Consider the following 25,011-nt stretch of genomic DNA (forward strand, 5'->3'; position numbering starts at 1 on the left):
TTCAATCTCCCAGGACATTCTATACAAGATCTTAAAGCAGCTGTTTTATTACAGAGAAATTTCAGGAACAGACTGGAAAGAGAAGTTGCTGAATTGGAAATCATTACCAAGCTTAAAACCATGGAAGCACCTGGGATGAATAGAGACATCGGATTCTTATCTCATTATGCATGATCAAGCTTTCTTTAGCACCTCAGCCCAGGACTAATTGCAGCCATCAGTAGCCATTAACAGCCATCTACAGGTTTACCACTCCCATCAGCCCATCACCCATTCCCACCCACCCCCACCACCCTCTGTATATATATAGGGTCTGACACTTCTGTTTCTAGTGTATCTGAAGAAGTGTGCATGCACACGAAAACTCATACCAAAATATAAACTTAGTTGGTCTTTAAGGTGCTACTGAAGGAATTTTTTTTATTTTGCTTCGACTCAGACCAACACGGCTACCTACCTGTAACTCACGTATATACGGTATGTATAAAGTATGTGGCGAATGTGAATCCACCCCCTTCGCAGGTTTCCCAGTGCCTGCTATTTTTATTCAGAACACCAGATACGTACATAGTATGTGGTGAATGTAATGCCACCCCTCACAAATAATTGCATTTTAGGATTTTTTAAAATAGCTTTTCTTTATATATATGGGGACCCAGGTGGCGCTGTGGTTAAACCACTGAGCCTAGGGCTTGCTGATCAGAAGGTCGGCGGTTCGAATCCCTGTGACGGGGTGAGCTCCCGTTGCTTGGTCCCAGCTCCTGCCAACCTAGCAGTTCGAAAGCACGTCAAAATGCAAGTAGATAAATAGGAACCGCTACAGCGGGAAGGTAAACGGCGTTTCCATGTGCTGCTCTGGTTTGCCAGAAGCGGCTTTGTCATGCTGGCCACATGACCTGGAAGCTATACACCGGCTCCCTCGGCCAATAATGCGAGATGAGCGTGCAACCCCAGAGTCGGTCACGACTGGACCTAATGGTCAGGGGTCCCTTTACCTTTATATATATATATATATATATATATATATATATATATATATATATACAGTGCCTCCCTATTTAGGATGCATTTAAAGGAAGCTTCCCTTGGGGAAAAGCAAAGTATAAATATTTCAATGTTAACATTATTTGTAATGTGTGTGTCTAATAATAATCACAGCAGACACACATACATGCTGTCTCCCAGTTCAATACATGATTGAAGGAAGCTTTAAGTTTCTATTTTAGATATTCCTATTTATTAGCTGCTGTTGTGTGCATCTGTAGTAATAATTATAACAGACACATACATGCTGTGTATTTAGGGCACATTTGAAGGAAGCTCATCTCATGAGAGGGGGAAACAGGCTTCTATTTTATATACTATATTTATTAGCCACCATTATTATTATTATTAATATTATTAGTCATAACTGACATACTGTCTCTCAATTCAGGACACATTTGAATGAAGTTTTTCCTTCCCTCAGGAGGGTGGAAAAGAGAGACATTTCCAAGTTACATATTCCTATATTTTAAGCCATTATTATTAATTATAATGCATGCTGCTAAAACTGTGTTCTGTTTGAGAAAATAAATCAGAAATTGTTTTATGACTTTTTTCACAATTTTTAAAAAATAAATAAAATAAACCGGCCCTCCTCCTCCTCCTCCTCCTCCTCCTCCTCCTCCTCCTCCTCCTCCTCCTCCTCCTCCTCCTCCTCCTCCTCCTCCTCCTCCTCCTCCTCCTCCTTCTTCTTCTTCTTCTTCTTCTTCTTCTTCTTCTTCTTCTTCTTCTTCTTCTTCTTCTTCTTCTTCTTCTTCTTCTTCTTCTTCTAGTTAAACGTACTGTACTTCCTTTTCCACCCTCCTGAGCTTCCAGGATCCCTCTTCTGCGATGTCCCCGCCCCCGTCGTCCTCCAGCGGCTCCACCTCCAGCAGCAATCCAGAGGCCGGATCTCAGCGACCTGATTCAAGGCAAGACCCAACCCTTGTTTTCCCGAGGCAACTCATCGGTTCCCTCTTTGCCTGCAGCCTACTATGAACTGGCCTCCAGTTCACCACGTCTTTTAGCGCGGTAAGTGCCATTGATCCAAGTGGGCTTACTCCAAGGTAAGTGTGCACGCACTTACTTGGCACTAGTCAGCCTGATCTGACTCAATGGCACTTACTTCTGAGTAGACATTTATGGGATTGCTTAACGCCTCCATTAATGTGGTTAAATGACTATGTTGCGTGTGCGTGTTTTGCTCGATCCTCAGGGCGGACGAGCAGAGGGAGCTTCTTTTGCAGGAAAATCGCCAGGAAAGTGTTGTTTTTATACCTGTTGCTTGAGGGAAGCGGAGTTTTCCCGAACTGCCAGCAAGGCAGTGGGGAGAAGGGAAGCGGTAGAGTCCCAGCTTTTCAATAATAATCACAGCAAACCATGGGCAAACTTATCGACGTTTGAGATGGGAGGCAAAATGTGCGGGCACCTTTTGTATTTGTAAGATATTTGCTCCCTCCTTTCAGTCTGTGTGTAGCCAATGAATGCAGTCGTAACAATGAGAAATCGGAGCTAGCCAATTAACCAAAAGAAAGGTGGAGTAGAAACTTCCTGGTTATTTTTTTGAGCGCCCCCCCCCACCCTCTCACAGACCTTTTGGAGTGAGTGTTTCTGGACAGGGGGAGTGATTGCTGTTCCATGGGGGAAAGTCAGAAATACCGTAGATTATAGCTCTGATTGAGCTTTGGACCTCTAGGCTTATGTCCCATACATGTGATTTCCTTCTTGTAAAATTGCCATGATACTACCGGTACTAACAAGGATAACATTGCTGAGAGAACAGAGAGTACAGTAGCCTTACGAAGCAGACCAGTGATATACCCATTTTGCTGGGTGCTGCAGTAGGGAGTGGCAGCCCTGCAGTGTACTGTTCCCATGTTTTCTTCTGTTTTTAAAAGGGCAAATGCGAGGGAACTGTGGTGTTACTTGGAGCAGCAGTGCAATGAATTAAGGGTGTGCAGGGCAAAGGGAGCCAGGGGGAAAATCAAGCGTTTCAGCTGTGGTGGAAAAATATTGTCAAAACAGCAAGTCTGCAATGATCAGTAAATCTGCCCATCGAAAAATAACACAGTGGGAGAAATATGGTATATTAGTTCCTCAGCTTAGTAGACATGGTCCCCAGGCCTCACCACCACTCAGTCACCAGATCTACCAGAAATGATAGACCTGTCCTTTGGTACTACCGGTACTTATGTACGGTATCTATGTACATTTTGTACTTTGCTGCATCTCTCCTGGGAAAAAAATCCTGCAGCTGCCCAAGTTCTTACATGGTCAGACTGCTGCAATGGAACATTGTTCCATTGGAACCTTGTTGCAAATATGACTCTTAAAAACAGGTTTTCGCATTAGCGTCCAGTCTTTGAAAATTTTCATATATGTATGAGCAGGAACCTTTTTTTCTGACCTATGGAAAGTGAGGGAAAGATCAGTCCTCTCCTGTTGGTTTCATCTTTGTAAGAGAGAATCTTGCCAGTTAAAGGAGGAAGAACATTCAAGTCTGTGGGCACGACCACCATGCTTACAGCCTTCGCTTCCTGTGGCTGAGTGGGAGACTGAGACTGGACTCGCAGGGCGGTGTTCTCTGAGCAAGTTCCCTCCTTCAGTGGACAGCCAGATGCCAAAGAGGCCAGGATTCCTCTCTCTATTAAAACTGCATGGAAGAGAGAACTTGAGCAGGTCCATCTTGCCCTGAAGGGGTGAGAAGAGTTCCAGTTTTCAAAATTATTATGAGACAATCCCTGTCCCCCTCACTGCTTGGTCACACTAAGCACAGCAACACAATGTTTCCACTTCCATATAAGAACATTTTTCACACCTCCATCCAGCTTTGAGCTTACATTTCATTTTGCATGCCTTAGTGCTGAGTACAGTGAACGCTCGGGTTGCGAACGTGATCCATGTGGGAGACATGTTCGCAACCCACACGTGCGGGTCGCAATTTGGCGCTTCTGCGCATGCACGAGCACCAAAACCCAGAAGTAACCCGTTCGGGTACTTCCAGGTTCGCGCGGTGCATAACCAGAAAAGACGCAACCTGAAGCGTCTGTAACCTGAAGTATGACTCTATTGTGATTACACACATAACATTTCTCATCTGATGAAATATTCAGTGTGTGCCATCACATTGTTTTCAGCTGCCTGTGGTATGTTGCCATGGCAGAGGAAGATCCTGCTGTGTTCACCTCTGCCACTTTGCCCTCTGACCCCCGTCTCCTTGCCACGGTGACCAACGCCTACCTGGGCACTCGTGTCTACAGGGACATCTTGCATGTAAACGGGGTGTATAATGGAGCAGTCGGGGACTGTCATCGTGCTGATGTTCCCAGCCCTATTAATGTCAAAATGAGTGCGGCTGCTGAGGACAGCCTGATCGAGACTTTCTCGTTGGACACCAGGACAGGTAAGTGTCAACAGTGTTGTTGCCCTTCTTTTCTTGCTTTTCATTGCAATGCAGCAATGCCACAATGATGGGGCTACTTTATTTAGCTTGCACTGAGCATGGACATTGTTTTAAAAGGAAGCTCTTACTTTTAAAGAGACAAAGGTGAACATTGAATAGAGTATGCTGGTGTTGGGCTCAGGATGTCATGGATTCAAATTCCCACTTAGCACAAAGTTAACTAAGTTTTTGGGAGCCAACAGCACTCTATCAACCAGTTTTGAAATAAAGCTTCAATGGAATCCAAAGTATACCACTCCAGAGGAAACTTAGGATTCAAATGTAATCAATTTTTCCACTACAATGTGTTTAAGATCTGATGGTTTTTCTGTCTTCTTGTGCTACTAGACATTTTTTTTCAATTCCATAGGGTGCCTGATATAATTCTTATTTCAGTAAATAACAAAATAAAGGGGTTTTTTTAGCCTCATTATTTGTCCAAGTATATCATTTTAATGTTGTAGATTGTGTTTAGTTGTTCTTGTCCCAAAAGTGAACTTTGAACCAGACAGACCTTGTGTGAAATTTGTGTTGCTAGGCTTTCTTTAGAACTTACATAAAAGTGTAAGAATCTGAATTGACATGGATCATTCTCTTTCGTTTTTCCTGCAGGGACCTATATCCACACAATCCAGGCCTCGGGTTATACGGCCACTCACAGGATCTATGCCCACCAATCCCTTGTTCACCTTCTGGCCTTCAGCGTAACCATCCAGAGGTCAACGCTTGAAGGCGAACCCATTGCTGTGAATCTGCAGACCCAATTCACACCTGAGAGCCCAGACCTGGACTTGCACAGAGGGGCAGATTTCCAGGGAGCTCAGTGAGTATCATCATGAGAAGATTGGGTCAGATTTGTGTTTTGTGTTGTCCTTCTTCCCCTGCGATTTAAAGACAGTGGCAGAAAGAATTGGGTACTTCCTGTGGTTTGCAGGAGAGGCCATAGCTCAGTAGAGCACATACTTTGCATGCAGAAGGTCCAGGTTCAGTCTCGCATCTCCAGGGAGTCCTTAATGGGGGAGAAGATCTACTACAGGCATAGGCAACCTTTGGCTCTCCAGATGTTTTGGACTACAGTTCCCATCATCCCTGACCACTGGTCCTATTAGCTAGGGATCGTGGGAGTTGTATGCCAAAACATCTGGAGGGCCGAAGGTTGCCTATGCCTGATCTACCAAGTATATCTTGATTTCTTTTTTATGTTCTTAGGATGAGAATTGTAGTCCAAAATATCTGAGCTGCTCTTGATGTAGGGCAAAGATACAGAGAGTTTGAAAAGTAAGGAGGACAAAGATTTTGTGTATGATGTGGATGGGAGATAGGAAACTAATGGTAGGATTAATGGTAGAGTTAGAGATGGGGTTTGAATTCCTTGTGAGATTCTCTGATCTGATGAAAGAACCGCAAGGTCTTCCTTCCTGCAGCTTTTCTCTCCCTCTCTCCTTTAGCTACATCTATGGAAAGACTTTGGTCCCTGAGGTGGAGAGTGGTCCTCGGCCTACTGTACACATGATCTGGACCCCAGTGCTACAAGCAGTGACCCTCCCTGGGGAGGAGAAGGAAAAGACCTGGGAGTTCCTCACAGCTGTAGCAGAGAGTGAAGAGGACGTGAAAAGGAGCTTTAGTGAAGGAATGTCACTGATTGTCTCTCATTCATTGTATGTGTCTCACGTCCAGGCGTGGTCAGCCCTCTGGAAAGGATGCAGTGTGGAAGTTGAGGGACCTCTTTCACTGAGCCAGGCTGTTTATGGATGCCTCTATTACCTGCTGAGTGCCATTCCTCCCCTGGGTTCTTCTGACTTCCCATTCTCCGGAATTAGCCCTGGAGGCCTTTCTAATGGCACCTCGGGTGAAGATTACTGGGGTCATGTCTTCTGGGACCAGGTGATTCAAAAGGCACTACTATGTCTCCAGTTTCCCATCTCTGTACAGAGGTGATGAAGTGCAGAAATCAGTCAGGAGATGCCAGTAGGGAAGAGATCGCCCCGAACTGAGCTTATTCTTTGGTTGCTGGGGCAAATCTTGGTTTTCCAGAGTATATAATTTTGAGATATAAAGAACGGGAGGTGGCGTGAATTCCGCATAATTTTCTCCCTGTGTGCTATATTACTTAAGTTTTGTGTAACTCGCTCCAGAATGAAGTATTGTCATGTTATATACACAGCGTGTCGTGAGTGATCATGAAAGACTTGTTCAAAATCAAGGAAACTGAGTCAGACTATAAGTCTTATCTTACCCAGTGCCTCCAAGATATTAGGCAGAGATTTTTCCAGTCCTATAGACTGAGATCTTTTAAACTAAAGATACCAGAAAATGAAACTGGAACTATAGGTTGGAGAAATTTAAAGGGGTTCCCAGACTGGAGGTAACCCTTCAAGAAAACCAAAGAAAAATGACATAGACTTTGAGTAAAAAAGATTGGCCTTTATTAAAATGTATGTAGGAGTCAGCCTTTCACAAATCCCAGAGAGGTTACCTGTTTTTAGCTCTCGAACACCATCTTGTATACATGCCACTGAACTACCATGGATTCACTACCTAACCAATCATGTAATTACAAAACCTTTTCCCATGACAGTCATAACCCACTCGTACTATAATCAAGAAGCCATAACTGTAATTCAGGGTATTATTTTTTTAAGCCATGGAAAGGGAAATCTGTAGCATATACCTCTCTAAAAAGTCAGACATGGGCACTATCCCCTAATCCAGGGATGAGGAACCTGTGGCTCTCTAGACGCTGTAAAATAGTATCTTATGTGGGCTACCACTGTCCTACATCATTAAAAGCTTCAGGAAGAATCAACATACAGATTTTATGACCAGGTTAGTGGTGGTGAGCTAGAAGGAATATGAGCTTGTCCATCTAACAACAATATGTGATATTGTCATTAAACTCAGGATACCTGGATGTACCCAAACATCTTGCTTTTCTATCCGGAAGCAGCTTGTGCTATCTTGAAATACCGGATTCGAACGCTAGGAGGAGCTCTGTGCAATGCACAGGAGCAAGGATACAAGGTAGGAGCAACAGAAACAGAATGGGGACTTTAGCTGCAAAATTGCTCAGGTCTAAAAAGAGAGAGGGAGAGAGATTGACCCATGAGGGTTCATGCACTCTTATTTCCCCCGCTCATCATATTTGTTAATAGTCCACTCCACAATCCAACTTGTCAGAAAATAATCCTGGGTATGGCGTTTTGTTCCCATGGGAAGAGGAATGATTAGTAAACCGCTCTGAGAATTGTAGCTCTTTGCTAAGGTTCCCAGGACTCTTTGGGAGAAGCCATGACTGTTTAAAGTGGTACAATTCTGATTTAAATGTATAGTGCAGATGGGACCATTCTGATTTGTGTTAAATGGATTACACAAAGCGGGTCACAATCAGTCTCTAGTATGCATGACTTTCAACAGCGGCTAATGTGCAAGGTTGCCCTGGGTTTGAAATTGCCCACAGAAATAGAGAATCACTGTTTGAATTATTATCTCTTTTGAGTGTTACTCGATCTTATTGTGGCAGGGTGCAAAGTTCCCCTGGGAGAGTGCAGCAACAGGCCGAGAGGTCTGCCCTGAGGAGGTTTATGGAAACGAGGAAATCCACATCAATGGAGATGTTTTGCTGGCATTTGAGCAGTATTACTACATCACTCAGGTAAGTGTGGGGCAATATTGTATTGCAATGGTGGTAAATGAATAAAACTCTAGCCTCATACCAAAATAAAAACTTAGTTGGTCTTTAAGGTGCTACTGAAGGAATTTTTTTATTTTACTTCGATCCAGACCAACACGGCTACCTACCTGTAATCTAGCCTCAAGCACATGCTTTTGAAATGGAGAGAGCTTCATCGCTGAAGACAGTGTCGTATTCCTCTTACCAATTAATGCATCTTCTGGTATTTACGGTACCTCTCATTCCCCCTGAACCATGTTCATAGAATCATAGAGTTGGAAGGGATCAGCCTCACTGCAATGCAGGAGCACCAAGCATTATCAGCACCAAGCGCTAACCAACTGATGTTATCCAACTGATGTTATCCTGTTCTAGGATGGAAACTTGGAACTCAGTGGCCCTCTGAGACCCTCTTTCCTGTCTTGTTCTAGGACCTGGAGCTCTTTCATCAGGCAGGAGGCTGGGAGGTGGTCCATGCTGTGGCTCAGTACTGGTGCAGTCGGGTGGTGTGGAACCCAGAAGACCAGAGCTACCACATCCCTGGTAAATATGCGCAAGGGGGACTCCTCCTTCACCGAAAAGACATACACCGACTTTTGCATTTCCTGTGCTGCCTCTTGAGCTGCCTGCAATCTGCTTCTAAATCAGATGCAAAGTGATTTCTGTTTGGTTTTCTGGCCTCTTTCCTTAATCCTCTGAGGGGAAAGCAGACACCATTCTGGGGAAGCAAGAGAGGTGGCTTTTTGTATGTCACAAGGACCAGACTGTCAGCCCTGAGGTTCCCCACCACCACCAACTCAGTGTTGGGACAAAACGCTTTGTCTGTCCTTCTGTGTCCAAAATGCAGTGAATGTGCTTCCCCAAGAGCTTCGCCCAGGAAATTATACATGCCCGTGTGCATGCCCTTTCTCTACGGAACATTTCTAGGCTCTTGGAACCATGTTTGCAGTGACCGCTAAAATCTCAGAGGGGCTATAGAAGGGAAGGACTGTAGCTGGGGGTAGAGACCCTGCTTGGCATGGAGAAGGTCCCAGCTCCAATCCCCAGCATCTCCAGGTAGGGCAAGGAGAGACCTTTGCTTCTGAAACCTTGGAGAGTCATTGCCAGCCACTGTAGAGCCAACAATATAGAGCCAGCTGGAGCCACCGTCTGATTCAATATAAAGCAGCTTGCCGTGTTCCAGTGCTGACTAAGTGGGGCTTAGTTATCTGCATGACTCCTTGCCGCATCCCATACCTAACAGCAGATATATGCAAAATAGGCAAGTATATGCACAATATAATTAACCTGCAACATTTGTTTAGCTCCTAGAGTCTGACTTTTTTTGACTTGGGCTCTGAGCCACCTTGGTTCAGATACTGAATTTTTTAAAAATTCATTCTGAATGTTCAAAAAACCCAGGAAGTGCTTCCATGTTCTGCCTTCTTCTAGGTGTCCTGCCCCCCGATGAATATCATTGTGCTGTAGATAACTCTGTTTATACCAATGTCATTGCCCAGAGGAGGTAAGGGACTTGCAGAATTGATGACATTTTCTCCCCATGCTCTTCTGCTTTCTGCCTTTCTTCTTCTTCATGCTTGGGAGATGGATACAGGCAAATGCCTCCATAAATTAATTAATTAAAAGTTCTTTTCAAAAAGTTTGTACCACCTTTCTGCCAAATCGCAGGCTGCTTGACCATAAAATCAGGAAAGGCCATAAAATGCATTGTATAAGGTAGCGGCAGAATGAAAGAAGATGCGGGGGATATAACAACAAAGAAATAATCGTTATAATAAATTAATAACTCAGCAAGATCTTCAAACTAGACCAATCAACACAAAACAAAATAATCTCTTAACCGAATTAACCATCAGTACTGATTTCTACCTCCAATACTGATTATTGCCTAAAGGACAGCTCAGCTCTAAATTATTGGTTTAGCTGCAGGAAGAAGTGGAACAACTTGGCTCCGTGTTCCATTAAAAAAACTTAACTATGGCTTAGCTCAGTGTGGCACAGCAGCAAATCTACTGGCCGCAGTCTCCTCTCGCCGAGCCTGAACAGTAGTGCTCAGCCATGGCTTAGCTCAGTGTGATTTGTGAGCTAGGCTGACCATTTGCATTTCCTGTTTTCCCCACCACCATTTTCCTTCATGGTCCCTTTACTCTAGGCATTGACAGCTTGATTGATGCCTTTTAAAACATGGAGGTTGCTTCCACACTCATGCTGATTTGTTTGTGGAAAGCTTGTGGGGAGCTCAGATGACATGGGCTATTCGCTGAGCATTCAATCCGATTAGTTTGTGGGGCATTTACAAGACCTCGTATCAAGCGCCATTACCCCCACACTTTCCAATACATTTCCCCGTCCCTTTCCTTTCTGCAACAATTTCAGTTTAGGGGAGGAAGTGGGCTTGTTATGCAAGACCTCCAAGTCATCTTTAATTGTGCAACATGAATTTACCACTAAGTGACCGAATCCCACACAAAAATAGCAGCAATCCAGAAGCACCCTAAAGCGTCCCACCTTGTAGCTCTCAGCCTTGCCTTGCTAGCCCAACTCTTTCTTTCCTTCTTCACTTTTTTTTGTAAAGCTTTTTTTTAAAAAAAAATCTCTCTTTTTCTCTGCTGCTTTCCAGCTTGAATTTTGCCATTGACTTGGGGTCTCAGTTGCATATTCCAATCCCTGAAGAGTGGGAGGAAGTTTGGAAGAAAATTAAAGTGCCTTTTGATAAAAGCAGGAATTACCACCCAGAGTATGATGGGTACTGCCCAGGTGAGTCGATTCATGACAAGGGAGTGTGTGGTGGGCCTAACACAGTTGTTGTGCAGGCCAAAGTCTTCACATCAGTGTCACTTGCCTTGCTAGTAAAATGGGTTTCCATGTGCCAAAGTGTGGGTCACCAAAATGGGCAGAGGGTAGGAGTGATTTCCCACATGCCAGAGAGAACCCCCAGTGTATTTAGACCCTAGCTCCCCACAAAACCTCAGAGTAGCAGAGGCAGGGGTCAGCAACCTTTTTCAGCCATGGGCCGGTCCACTGTCCCTCAGACCATGTGGTGGGATGGACTATATTTGGGGGGGGGGGGAATGAACAAATTCCTATGCCCCACAAATAACCCAGAGATGTATTTTAAATAAAAGAACACATTCTACTCGTGTAAAAACACACTGATTCCTGGACTATCCATGGGCTGGATTGAGAAGGCCCTGCTCCTAGGCCTTTTAATTGTTGCACAGCCAGTGCAAATGCATTGTGGGAGAGCTGCAAGGGCAGAATTTTTGCCTGCTGTTCATTATACCTCCTTGTTAACAGGAAAATTACAGGCTACTTGTCACCCAAGGTAGTTTGGCAACTTGGTTTCCGGTACAATTCACCATAAGGCACGTGGGCCTGGGCGACATGTGTGTCTTGCCTCTTGTTCTTTCCTCAGGTGAGCAAGTGAAACAGGCTGATGTTGTCCTGCTTGGATTCCCTGTCATGTATCCCATGGACCCAGAAGTCAGAAGGAATGACCTAGAGATGTATGAACCGGTGACTGACCCTCAGGGGCCAGCCATGACCTGGGTAAAAAACCTTGTCTTGAAAAGGATGGAAACCTCAAACGGTTTCAGTGCGAGGTCTTCCATGGGTTTGCTGCTGAAATGAATTTATCTGAATGAGGCTGTGGTGGCCCTCACTGGTAACGGCGTTGGTTCCTTTTCTCCATCAGAGCATGTTTGCTATTGGCTGGTTGGAGCTGAAGGAGACCGGAAGAGCCCAACAGCAGCTGAGCAAATGTTTCAGCAACATCACTGAGCCATTCAAGGTCGGGCAGGTCAAAGCTTCCCACCCCCCTCTTAAAATTTGATCCCTGTAGGTACCCTTTCCACACAACATCCTTGAAAAAAATGTTTTTCTGCGACTCTTTCAGATCTGGGTGGAGAACCCTGATGGATCAGGAGCTGTGAACTTCCTTACAGGGATGAGTGGATTTCTGCAAGCTATCATTTATGGATACACTGGATTCAGGTACAAGCTATGTTAACAATAATTTTAATGTACACTGAGGCATAGCTAGGGGACGGGGGGAGAAGGGGACACTGGGCGCCACACCATGGGGGGTGGTACTTAACTGCGCCCGAGCCACACGTCTCCCATGGGAGTGACACTGTGGCTCAAGTGCCTGCAGGTTCCACGCTGCCCAAAAGGGCAGTATGAGGCTTGTGTCTGCCTGCCACCTCCCCCTCAGCTGCGCTACAGCGGGGGGGGGGGCAATGGGCAAACTCCTGGCAGGCTCTGCACTGCTCGAAAAAGCAACGTGGGCCTGCAGGGTGCCAGAACGGAATGGGGCTCAGCCAGTGGGACTCTGACGTGCCCTACCCCACCCCCCATGCGTCCCGCACTGGGCGCCCAAGCAGCTAGCTATGCTGCTGAATGTACATGATTCTGAAGTTCATTGGAATAAAAAGGATGGCAGCTGCTATCAAAAAGGTGCTCACTACATCAGGAAACTGAATCACATATGAGCTGTAGGTTCCACCTGTTGTCTCTGTAATGACTTGTTGGAGTCAGGAAAGATGAATCCCCTTCCCTCCTGTCCCTGCCACCCTGCTGGATGACTGAAAGACTGGGGAGTGATTGTAACTTGACAAAGAGCTTCAAATAGGGATGGGGGGCTAGAGACTGGTTTTAAATGGTTACTCTTGCCAGATTGGTCCATGGCGAGTCACTCTCTGACCTGCCCCAGTAAAGCCTGTACACCCCTGGCCCTGAGACTGAAGTAATCCAGTTTCCTCCTGATTTCTTCCCAATCTGATCTTCATACTGAGGAAAGTGTTGTGGGTGCTTCACCCAAATTTCAGGGCAACACGAGCAAACAGTTCCAGTGGAGAGATGTTATTAGAAAGAAGGGTTTTTTATCTCGTGTGTTTTAAGTTTGGCTGGCCTAGGGTGGGAGGAATAGCAGGGGTGTTCTTGTTTTTTTGTGTGTGTTTCCTAGTGAGATGGTTTATTTGCAATCAACATGTGTGGGAAATTTAGTGGCAGCCACAAAGCTTGTCCTAACGAAGTTTGAGTCAATACTGAATTGGGATAGAGCCTCTCGGCACTCAGATAAAAATAACTACGAAGCTGCCTCTAGGTTAAGGAAGAACAGGAAATGGATGAAGTGCTCAAATTAGGCCCGGTTTTGAGAGTCCTGAGGAAGTGGGGAAATGCCCTCCTGGGGGTGTTTCTTGGTCTGTCCTCAGGCCCCTTCAGCTATGCCTGGGAGCCTCAGTGCTTTTGCACAATTGGCATTGTGTTGATAATGTATATATATATTTCTACTTATATTGATTTGTCACAGTTATAATGTCAGTATTAAAAAGGCAGGAGGTGGTTGTCAAAATGAAGATTAATATTTATAGAAGCAGAATCAACAGAAGGAGACATGAAAAAAATGTTATTCTCTGTGGTAGCATTTGCTGGGGCACCACCAGATGGTTCCCAGGTGGGTTCTTTTTTTAATAATCTATTTATTAGATTTTTCCAATACAAATCACATCAAATCACATTGAAATTATTCCCAATTACATTTCAAATTACAATCCAAATTAATTATACAATTCCCAATTAAAGGAAACATTCCAATTATGCTTAATTATTATAATAAATTTTTTATATGTGGACTTCCCATGCCTCGGACGCCAGAGCTTCCCTGAGCACCTCCATCGATTGCTTTTAAAATTCTTTCCAATATTTCCACAGCCTCTGATGTATGCCAGCAAGCAGGCTAAATTATAATAAACAATGTCTCTGTGTGGATAAGGTCGATCTTCTTATTCCAAATGCCACATTCTGACCGTCGCCATCTTCTCGTCCTGTTGTTTACCAAGCTTCTTCGCATTGCTACTCTCCCCCGCTTGCTTTGCACATACCCCTTTCCAGGAGGGCCAGTCAACTAATATAAATTCAATATCAATATACAACCAGAACTGGCTTCTCCCTATGGAGTAGTGCTCTGCCTCACGGGCTCCCCACACCGATTCAATTCTTGCAGCGCCATTACTTGCAAAGTCGGAAGTCCTCCATTACTAATAAGTCTTTCAAAATCTTGTTTTTAATTCCACACAGTTTAAATATAAAATCAAATCTTTTCTGCCAAAATCAATCTCAATCTTTAAAGTCCACTTGCTATTTCCAAGTGAAAGTGGTTTTTCTGGGGGGGGGGGGGTTTCACCCGTGTTAAGTATAATACTGAGGCAAAGCAAGCATAAGGTCCAGGGCTTGCCCCTTTCTTCCCCGCTTTCACATACCGTTATAAAGTCCACTTCTTCCAATTTTCTTTTCTTAGCTGCTGAGGGCTGGATCCATTAGCAATATTCTCTTTACTCCTTTGTCCGAGGCATGCCCAAAACTTTTTGCCTAATTAAAATTCCAAGTTCTGGGACTCGTGCATGAATGGGGTGGCCTCCAGGAGTTCTGGCTCCCATGGGTGCTTCGGCCCAGGCCCCCCACCCGCCCGAAGGGTCGGAATGGGTTAAGGGGCATCTGCCGGCCAGCGGCTCCTCCCGTCATCCCGGGAGGGTTAGGGAGGCTGCATACTCCCAAAGCAGCCGCCAAAATTCCCCGTGGGAGTCGAGAGAGATGTTATAAATCAGCCATTCTCCCGACGAGCATGAGCGGAAGTGGTTCCCAGGTGGGTTCTAATTGCCACAGTCCACCTTTAGTGGCTGCTTCTCATCTCTGCCAGCCCGCACAACTGGCAGGAACCATACTAAACTGTCCAGTCCATTGTGAATGTGGGGTGTGGAAAGTGAGAGGGAAAAGAAGTAGGGTGCCTTCTTGACTTTCCAACAGGAAGTCTTCCTGTGCTTCCTTTAGGATCACCAAGAAGCACCTGAAGTTTGACCCCGTTTGTCCAGATAACATAAAGAAGCTCAAGATCACCGGCGTGTGCTACTTAGGAAGCAAGCTGAATTTCACCCTTACCAAAGAAGATGTCACCATCCAAGTGACACAGGCCTCCTCCGTCCTACAGTCACCTGGTCTGGAGGCTGTGCTGGCAGGAACAGGCAAGCATCTTCCCTTAAATGAAGGTAAAGCACCTCCTACAGCTGTATTATCAAGGTTTCCTGTTGCTGACAAGGAGATCTCCTCCCAGTTAGCTGAATGTTTTAACACAGGCACCCCCAATCTTTGGCCCTCCAGATGTTTTGGACTACAATTCCCATCATCCCTGAGCACTGGTCCTGTTTGCTAGGGATCATGGGAGTTGTAGGCTAAAACATATGGGGGGTGCCTGTTTTAACAAATCAAGGTATATTCTTGGGTTGGTAGTGAACTAGAGTAGACCCATTGAAATTAATGGTCCCGATGTAGTCATGTTCATTTGTTTCAGTGGTCCTACTCTAAGTAAAATCTAGCTGAACACCACCCTTGGTATATATATAGCAAAGATGGTGAGGAAAGGTTTCACCACCTTGGTGGTGGTGGTTTTAAGAAATGCCTCCTGTCCAAGCTGAAACCAACCTGTTGGATCCACTTCCCTAAATATTTACGCCCTAAGACGAGCTAAATATAGGTGGAATAAGTTGTTACCTCAGGAGACCTGTTGATCCTCTGCAGCGTCTACCGTATACAGAAGGCTAAAAAGACGATGATACTAGAAGAGTTGTTTGTTTGGGTGGCCACCTTTACATCTTGTGTGTTTTCTGTTCTATTTCAGGACAGATCATCTCCTTCCCTGTAACTGCTGGCTGGATCCAGAAGGTTGAGACAATTTAAAGCCAGCTTGTTTTGATTCTGTGACAAGTATGAAAAAACTACCAAGCCTTTCCAAGCGTAGCAGACAGCCAGTACAGTGGTACCTTGGGTTACAGACACTTCATGTTACAGACTCCACTAACCCAGAAATAGTACCTCGGGTTAAGAACTTTGCTTCAGGATGAGAACAGAAATTGCGTGGTAGTGGCAGCGGGAGGCCCCATTAGCTAAAGTACCTCAGGTTAAGAACAGTTTGGAGAGAAAAGAGCTTATTTTTCCGCCTTTTTTCTGGAGGGAGGGGTGAGCAGTTGTCTGAAGAAATCCCCAAACCTTTCTTGTTACTTTGCTTATTGTACATTGTTATTAGCATTGGAGGAGGGGAGGGTGGAGTGTAAACCACTTATATTCCCCCCCCTATAATTTTTATTAAATTTTCTGTTTTACTTTAAGGTTGTTTAAATGAATATTCTAAAATGTATCAATGACTTCCCTTCTTCTCTTTCCATGGTTCATTTTGCATAACATAAATCCCTGCATATTTTACATAGAATCATAGAGTTGGAAGAGACCACAAGGGCCATTGAGTCCAACACCCTGCCAAGCAGGTAACACCATCAAAGTATTCCTGACAGATGGTTGTCAAGCCTCTGCTTAAAGACCTCCAAAGAAGGAGACTCCACCACACTCCTTGGCAGCAAATTCCACTGTCGAACAGGTCTCACTGTCAGGAAGTTCTTCCTAATGTTTAGGTGGAATCTTCTTTCTTGTAGTTTGAATCCATTGCTCCGTGTCTGCTTCTCTGCAGCAGCAGAAAACAACCTTTCTCCCTCCTCTATATGACATCCTTTAATATATTTGAACATGGCTATCATATCACCCCTTAACCTTCTCTTCTCCAGGCTAAACATCCCCAGCTCCCTAAGCCATTCCTCATAAGGCATCATTTCCAGGCCTTTGACCATTTTGGTTGCCCTCCTCTGGACACTTTCCAGCTTGTCAATATCCTTCTTCAACTGTGGTGCCCAGAACGGGACACAGTTTTCCAGGTGAGGCACTATTACTTCCCTTGATCTAGATCAGGCATCCCCAAACTTCGGCCCTCCAGATGTTTTGGACTACAATTCCCATCTTCCCCAACCACTGGTCCTGTTAGATAGGGATCATGGGAGTTGTAGGCCAAAACATCTGGAGGGCCATTGTTTGGGGATGCCTGCTCTAGATGCTATACTCCTATTGATGCAGCCCAGAATTGCAATGGCTTTTTCTGCATCACACTGTTGACTCATTCCAAGTTTGTGGTCTACCAAGACTCCTAGATCCTTTTCACATGTACTGCTCTCAAGCCAGGTGTCACCCATCCTTTATTTGTGGCTTTCATTTTTTATTTTTTATTTTGCCCAAGTGTAGTACTTTACATTTCTCCCTGTTAAAATTCATCTTGTTTGCTTTGGCCCAGTTCTCTAATCTGTTAAGGTCATTTTGAAGTGTGATCCTGTCCTCTGGGGTATTAGCCACCCCTCCCAATTTGGTGTCATCTGCAAACTTGCTCAGGATGCCCTCAAGCCCATAATCAAACTCATTGATAAAGATGTTGAATAAGACTGAATAAGACTGGGCCCCCCACTAGTCCCTTCTCTCCAGGATGAAGAGGAGCCATTGATGAGCACCTTTTGGGTTTGGTCAGCCAGCCAATTACAGATCCACTGAATGGTAGCATTGTCTAGCCCGCATTTTACTAGCTTCGTTACAATAATATCATGGGGCACCTTGTCAAAGGCCTTGCTGAAATCAAGATAGGCTACATCCACAGTGTTCCCTTCGTCTACCAAGCTTGTAATTCTGTCAAAAAATGAGATCAGATTGGTCTGACATGACTTATTTTTCAGAAACCCATGCTGACTTTTAGTGATCACAGTGTTCCTTTCTAGCTGCTCACAGACCATTTGCTTAATGATCTGCTCTAGAATCTTTCCTGGTATTGACGTCAGGCTGACTGGGTGATAATTGTTTGGGTCCTCTTTTTTTTCCCCTTTTGAAAATAGGGACAACCTTTGCCCTCCTCCAGTCTGCTAAACCATTCAGTATTCCATTATTACATCCATCAAAACTTACTTACACTGTTGAATTTATCGTAAAGCTGCCTGCGTTTTCAGGTTTACACAATTTTTCCCCATTTGTGGGGGAGTGTAAACCACTTTTAGATATATATATATATTTGCAATCATGGTTTATATACATGTTATGAAATAAATAAATAAAACTGCGAGTCAGTAGTTATCTTTCTTCAGACCAGAACTGAACCCCTTGACGCTGGCATTTTCAAGGTTCTGACAGTTGTGTCAGGTTCCCGCAAGGGTGCTGCTCACAAGTACGGTAACAACTAGTCCGTCTTTACTAAAGACTACTTTATGGGGAATAACTGTGAGGGTGACTCCCTACCGGGAGCCAGCACCCATCATCCTGACGTCCACCTCTCCCAGCTCAGGTAGCAGCAGTAGGTCAGGGATAGGCAATGGAAAAGATAGGGGCTCGGAGGGAGAGAGCAGTCAGCTTGCGGTACGGAGTGAACACTCAGGGGAGGGGGGAAGTAGGTTAGGGCTCCAGGAGGCTGGAGAGCCCAGACGCCTACTTGACCAGGAAGAGGCTGAGAGGGCAGCGCTCCTCCCCAGGCAAGAGGTGAGGCGAGCGCAGCGGCGCAGGTCAAGGGGGAGGCATTTTGGGGTCCCCAGACTACTTTGCTGGCGTAGAAACGGACATGCGTCATTGCCGGATTCTGATTTGGATGAGAGGTCATGTTTTGAACTGTCTCTGCACAGTAAATACTTTGCACAATGCAGAGTGTTAAAGACAAACTGGACTCAAGCAGAGTTACTCTAGAGTAGCCACTACGACCCTCTGACAATAACTATTTACAGTGCGGAGCTACCGTATGTACATCCATGACTGCTCAGTCAGAAGCAGAGTCCGGAAGTGGCCCCCTCCTATTGAGCGCCCAGCACCAGATTCTCGGGGGTCTGAAATCCCTCCTCCTGACCCCCCTACGTACTCTGGGCGCCGGAACTGGCTGTTCCCCCTCCGACACCGTTTGTGTGACGCTGCCAGGTCTTTGGGCAGCCTCAGAAAGCCCTTCCACCGCCTGGCTCCCTGCTCCTCCCATTCCCCCCCCTCCTCCAGTGATAGGTCGGGGGGGGGGATTCCTCAGTGGAGGTGTCAGATGACAAGAGAGGTTGAGGCTCTCTGTACAGACGCAGGGTTTCCTCTAGTGAGAGCACCCTCCTGCTGGCCGCCTCGCGTGGCAGATCCATCCCGGGTCATCCCTCTTGCGTAAATGTGTCCTCGCGAGTTGGCGGCCGCCGCTGGCCCTCCCCGCGAGGAGAGTGGAGTTCCCCGACAAGTTCCAAAGGTTCTTCAGCAGGTTTCCCAAATGGAAACTTGCAAGGCAATGCAGAAGACCTTGCTACCTTTACAGACTTTGGATGGATGCAGAAACAGCAAGCATTTGCCACGGCTTGTCTTTGAGAGGCTAATATGTTAAGCGTTACTTATACAAAAAGCAAGCTACCGTTCATACGCTGGCAGCAATCATCCAATTAACTTGCCCCCTGGCTTAGAAGCTGTCAGGAGGGATGCTTACAGAGAGCAGCCCCCCATCATCAGATCAAGCTCGTCGCAGAGTACCAGTGCGAGCAGCGGGTCAGAAGGAGAGAACCAGGAAGTGAGCGAAGCGGGAAGGGGCTTTCTAGGGTAAGAGAGCCTCAGCGCCTACCTGAACGGGAGCAAGGGGAGGAGGAGCCAAGGCAAGCGGTGGGCGAAGGGGAAATGGAGGGGAGACCGTTCCCCCCGACACCTGGATTGAGACGGGCCAGCACTAGGGCTAGGGGGAGACGCTTTGGGGTGCCGAAGCTTTTATGCTGGGAGCGAAGCCAAAAGAAGCCATTGCGGGAATCTGACTCGGACTAGGAAGTCATGTCCGCTAACATCTTTGCACTGTAAATAGTCTGCACAAATAAAACTCTTAATGAGAAGACAGTGTGGAGCATGTTTACCTAAGAGTAGCCATCACTGCCTCTGACAGAAGCCTCTTTCCAGTTCTCGTCCATCTCTCAGATAAGGGAATAACTGAGCTGCTGTGAATAACAGCCTCCCCTGATATATGACCTCATTAGCACCAATTAGCCCCAGGTTTATCTTGACTACCAAGATGGCATTTTCACTGTTTGGTTAGTCAGCGGTTAAGAGAAGGCTCTCTTTGCATGTGCTGTGAGAGTTTTATTTTCCAAGTCCTGTTCCTCCACCTCCACCACAGACCTTCCTCATCCTGATGTTTGGGAAGAGTACTGGTAATTGTTGGGCTATGTCCTGACAATGTCAGAGGGCAGAGGAGGGGAATCTGAATTTCAGGGTCATCAACACGGTTGCTCACTGCAATCTTTCACCAGGATGAAGAAAACCATTCATTCCCTCCACAAAGTGGAATACTGTCTGAGAGTTGCCCGGCGGTTGTAGAAACATTGCATGAACAGGAGTTGGCAAAGGGGGAGAATTATTTAAGGGAAGTTTGGGGGTGTTCCTCCCACTTTTAGCTTTTGAAAGTCAACAAAACAACCACATGATGGCACCAAAACCACTGATTCAGGGAAGGAAAGGCCCACTAGCAAGTGAAAGGAGCATCCAAAGAGGAAATGGGCTATGCTTGGCACTGTGATCTGTTTACCCTGACCTGTGTTGTGTAAATGCCAGGGGAGAAATGAAGAGAACATTCATTTTTTAAATTTCCAAAGGCAGCACGGGAGGGGGCAAGCATCCACAGTTTCTTTTCCTAGACCTGCTGAGTCGGGCATCCCTTGCCTGCCTGCCTGCCTGCTGTGCAGCATACACACTGCTTGTTACAACAGGTGGATAGGAAGAAAGAGTGGATGGAGGCCATGGAGCAAAATGCTATGTAGAGTATAGCATTTTGTTAATGTTGTTTTTGCAGTGGTTTACACGAAAAAGACCAAAAAAATACATTACAAAATATAAGAGGCAAAAAATACTAAAATGGAACAAAACCGCTAGCAAAATAAGATCCAGGTTTAAAACAAAAAAAGGGATGGTATGGGAAACAGCCTTTTAAATAAAAAATAAAAAATATATATAAAGCTTTATTGAAATTCAAATCAAAACATATCAAATCAAAACACAACACAACAAAACACAACAAATTACAACAATCAAAACCTTACCACTCGTCCTACATCCAGACTTACATAAAAATAACTGGTATATAATACAAAATAAAAAATATATTACACAATGCAAGGTTCATTTAGACCTTCCTTTCCAATTTTTTAACTCAATTGAATTCAAATAAAATAAAACATACCGTATATTCCGGTGTATAAAACAACTGGGCGTATAAGACGATCCCCAACTTTTCCAGTTAAAATATAGAGTTTGGGATATACTCGCCGTATAAGAAATACGACCTGGTGTATAAGACGACCCCTGACTTTTGAGAAGATTTTCCTGGTTTAAAAAGTAGTCTTATACGCAGGAATATACAGTATATAAATTTATATCTCATACATCTATAAAACTAATACATTATCCTCCCCTTTCGTATACTTCCACTTGTCTACATCTTGGTCTCATTAAGCTTTTTGTTATTTACTGCTTCCCTCACCATTCTATGCTTCACTTGTTTTTCCTTTCTGTTTTGTAATCCTTGCATACAGTACAGATCTTTAGAAATAAATGCAGGATTTTAATGCAGGGCATTGTTGTTTCATATACTTTCCGAATTTCAAATTTTTGTTTGCTACCGCCTTTTATTGCATTTGTTAATTTTGCTAAATCTACATAACCAAATAATTTCTCCTGCCATTCATTGATATTTTGGTATGTCTTGTTTTTTCCAATACGCGGCGATTAATATTCTTGCCGCTGCAGTAGCGTATAAGAATATTTTTTGATCTTGTTTTTTAATTCCTTCATCTACCATTCCCAGTAGAAAATTTTCAGGACCCTTCTTCACATTACATTTTATTATTTTTTTAAATTTCTTCAAAAATTTGATTCCAGAAAGGTTTGGTCTTATCACATTGCCACCACATACAGTGGTACCTCGGTTTATGAACACAATTGGTTCCGGAAGTCTGTTCATAAACAGAAGCGTTCATAAACTGAAGCGAACTTTCCCATTGAAAGTAACAGAAAGTGGATTAATCCATTCCAGATGGGTCCGCGGATTACTCAACCTGAAGCGTACTTAACCCGAAGCATGGGTGTAATTGGTTCCGGAAGTCTCTTCATAAACTGAAGTGAACTTTCCCATTGAAAGTAATGGAAAGTGGATTAATCCGTTCCAGATGGTTCCGCGGCGTTCATAAACCGAAAATTCGTAAACCGAGGTGTTCATAAACCGAGGTTCCACTGTATATAGAAAAGTTCCTGTTTCTTTTTGGCACCTCCAGCATAAGTTGTCTTTTGTCTTATACATTTTATGGATCTTAACCGGTGTCATGTACCATCTATGAAACATTTTGACCATGTTCTCCTTAATCCCTTCTGAGGCTGTAAATTTCCATGAGATTTCCCATAGTTTTTCCCATTGTTCAACTCGATAATTGCTTTTCCCAGATCAGAAGCCCATTTAGAAAAATTTAACTAATAAACTGAAACTGACACAGGGACAAATGGAAGAAGATGCCTTCACCCTGGTATGGCTCCCCTTTATCACATACACAGGCCAACAGGAGAACAACAAGAATTCACCAACAGCATACGAATCAATATGGCTAACTGATTCAAAAAAAAAAAACACACACACACACACACCCCACACACTGAAAACAAAGTTCACCACAGCCAATCACAAACAAACAACCACACCCTGGGCCAACCTCAATCTCCCTCACCACCAAAGGAACACAAGCGAATAGTAAAGAGAACCTGCACAAACGACACTGACATAAAACCACTCATAGCCCCATATGTGTTTGTCTGGAGTTGTTGTTTTGGAGTTGTTCTGAAGGTGTTTAGAAGCCCCTTAAAGTTGGGACCTCAATATACTTTCCAGGCACATTTAAAAGACCGAACAGCAAATAATGTGCCTCATTTCTGCACTTGATGTATTGCCTGCATCTCTTTCTCTCACCTACCTGGTATCGTGTTAACGCACAAGGCATGTGGGGGGGGGGGAATCTGCAAAGGAGGAGCTTCTGTTCGAACACATTCAAGAATCCCAAACAAACATCTCTATATATAAAAATGTGAAAATCGTGAAAGTGTGTGTTCCACTTTTCTCTGTAACCACTTGACTGATCGTCCTGAAATTTTGACACAACGATCCAAGCCACTCCTCCTCGAACCTGATACCTGGGCAGATATATACCTGGTTTTCCAGCAAGTCAAACAGCGCCCTCAAGTGGCGTTATTCCCTCAGCTCCTCCTCCTACACCCCCTCCCTTCCTGTGAAATCTACACCACACCCGCAAACCAAATAATGACATCATCAACCAAGCAACTGAAACCACCAAGGCGGCCATTATCAGACCCCTAGGCCCCTGCCAGGCTGCTGGGCCCCCACTAGGCCTGGGGGGGGGGAGAGGGCATAGCTGCCAAGTTTTCCCTTTTCTCGCGAGGAAGCCTATTCAGCATAATGGAATTTCCCTTTAAAAAAGGGATAACTTGGCAGCTATGGAGAGAGGGTGAGCGCCCGGATCGCAGGTTGCAGCATGGCCTTTGTTTTATGTAGGCCCCTGCCAGGCCCCCACTAGGCCCGGAGGGGGGATAACCCACAGCAACACACTTGGGGGCACGGCAAGGGCTTTTTACTTTAAAATTTAGCACCACTACCCCCAAAAAATCCCCCACCAAATAACCACAAGACAAAAATAAATCTGAAGGGGAGCTATTACCCTCCATTTCACAGGCTGACGCACAGAAATGCGTGCAGGGCCAGCTAGTAGATGTATAAAAAGACTGAGAACTCCTGCAAGCTTCATGTCAGCATGTGGGAATGTTTAAGGAGGGAGAAAAACGAGGCTTTCTGCCCTGTAATTAGTCTGGCTGAGAATCAAGGCCTGTCTTTTTTCTTTTCTTTTTAACCACTTATAGCCCCTAATCATCAGAAAACCACATTGGCTGGGTGGGTCAGTGGAACCCTCTCCCCCAAACTTGTTCTTTCCCCCTTTTATAGTTGGCTTGAGGGATGCAGGTTTCATTTCACACTTAGGCAGAATGACCCGAGAACATCTGTGGGACTGGGGACCTTAGAGGTTCAGGAAAGTACTGGACTGAAAATTAGAACAATACTATTTAAAGAGGACTCTGTGACCCAGGACAGAGGCATTCTATGTAATCAGCACAGTTCCCCCTGTCCAAGGGCCTGAGAGATACCTGTATTGGGTACAACCCAACCAAAGTAAGGGACTTCTTCTGAATCCCGTTGATTTCTCTTTTTTTAACCAATTTTATTGGATTTTCAAATAAGCCACATTAAACAATAACAAAACAATAAACAACAAACACAACTACAAACAGCAAAAACAAAATTTTCACATTTTATCCTCTATTCCACTATTTTACTTTTCTTTGCTCTGCCGAGCATTGACTTCCCTCCCTCCCCTCATTTGGTTTTCTTACCCACTCTTATCTCGCAGTTCCTTTTAGTCCACGTACTTAAAGTCAATTTTTAGGATTTATTTCAGTCCTGCAAGTGACTTTAAGCTTCTACAGTATTTCTCCATATAGTCCAGAAATTTACTCCATTCCTTTTGGAACCTTGCCTCTCCCTGGTTTCGGATCCCGCAGGTCAACTTCGCTGATTCCGCATAGTCAATAATTTTCGTCTGCCACTCCTCAATCGTTGGTATCTCCTGTGTTTTTCAATTCATTATATATCATTTCCCAAAATCCTTTTACTTTTTCGCATGTCCACCACATATGATAAAATTCGCCCTCTTTATCTTTACATTTCCAGCATAATTTACTACTCATTCTATACATCTTGGCTAATTTTACTGGTGTTAAATACCATCTATACATCCTCTTCATTACATTTTCTTTCAAGGCAGTACATGCATGTACTGAATCCCGTTGATTTCAGTGGGAGAGGATTAAGCACAGAGGACTCCGTTCTGAATTAGGGGGAAGTGGAGCACGTTGAGCCATTTTTTACTTT

The 25,011-nt window shown here is 44.7% G+C and overlaps 1 protein-coding gene across 4 annotated transcripts; it reads left to right on the forward strand.

The window, feature by feature from the left end:
• Positions 1–1,826: 1,826 nt before the first annotated feature.
• On the forward strand, positions 1,827–18,111 carry PGGHG (protein-glucosylgalactosylhydroxylysine glucosidase). 4 transcript variants are annotated; one of them, XM_035122952.3, is made up of 14 exons: positions 1,827–1,955; positions 4,161–4,426; positions 5,078–5,288; positions 5,914–6,349; positions 7,367–7,486; positions 7,986–8,117; positions 8,567–8,678; positions 9,567–9,639; positions 10,756–10,892; positions 11,551–11,684; positions 11,830–11,925; positions 12,031–12,128; positions 14,964–15,178; positions 15,808–18,111. In XM_035122952.3, exons 1-14 carry the CDS (start codon positions 1,876–1,878, stop codon positions 15,864–15,866), a joined length of 2,169 nt encoding a protein of 722 aa, XP_034978843.1. In that variant the 5' UTR covers positions 1,827–1,875; the 3' UTR covers positions 15,867–18,111. The 4 variants fall into 4 exon arrangements, with proteins under 4 accessions (XP_034978843.1, XP_034978870.2, XP_088521509.1 ...); XM_088665383.1 differs by having other exon boundaries at positions 1,898–2,055; XM_035122969.3 differs by having other exon boundaries at positions 1,954–2,090.
• The last annotated feature ends 6,900 nt before the right edge of the window (positions 18,112–25,011 follow it).

This window comes from Zootoca vivipara, chromosome 1, assembly GCF_965207765.1.
Source record: "Zootoca vivipara chromosome 1, rZooViv2.hap1.1, whole genome shotgun sequence".
Lineage (NCBI taxonomy): Eukaryota > Metazoa > Chordata > Lepidosauria > Squamata > Lacertidae > Zootoca > Zootoca vivipara.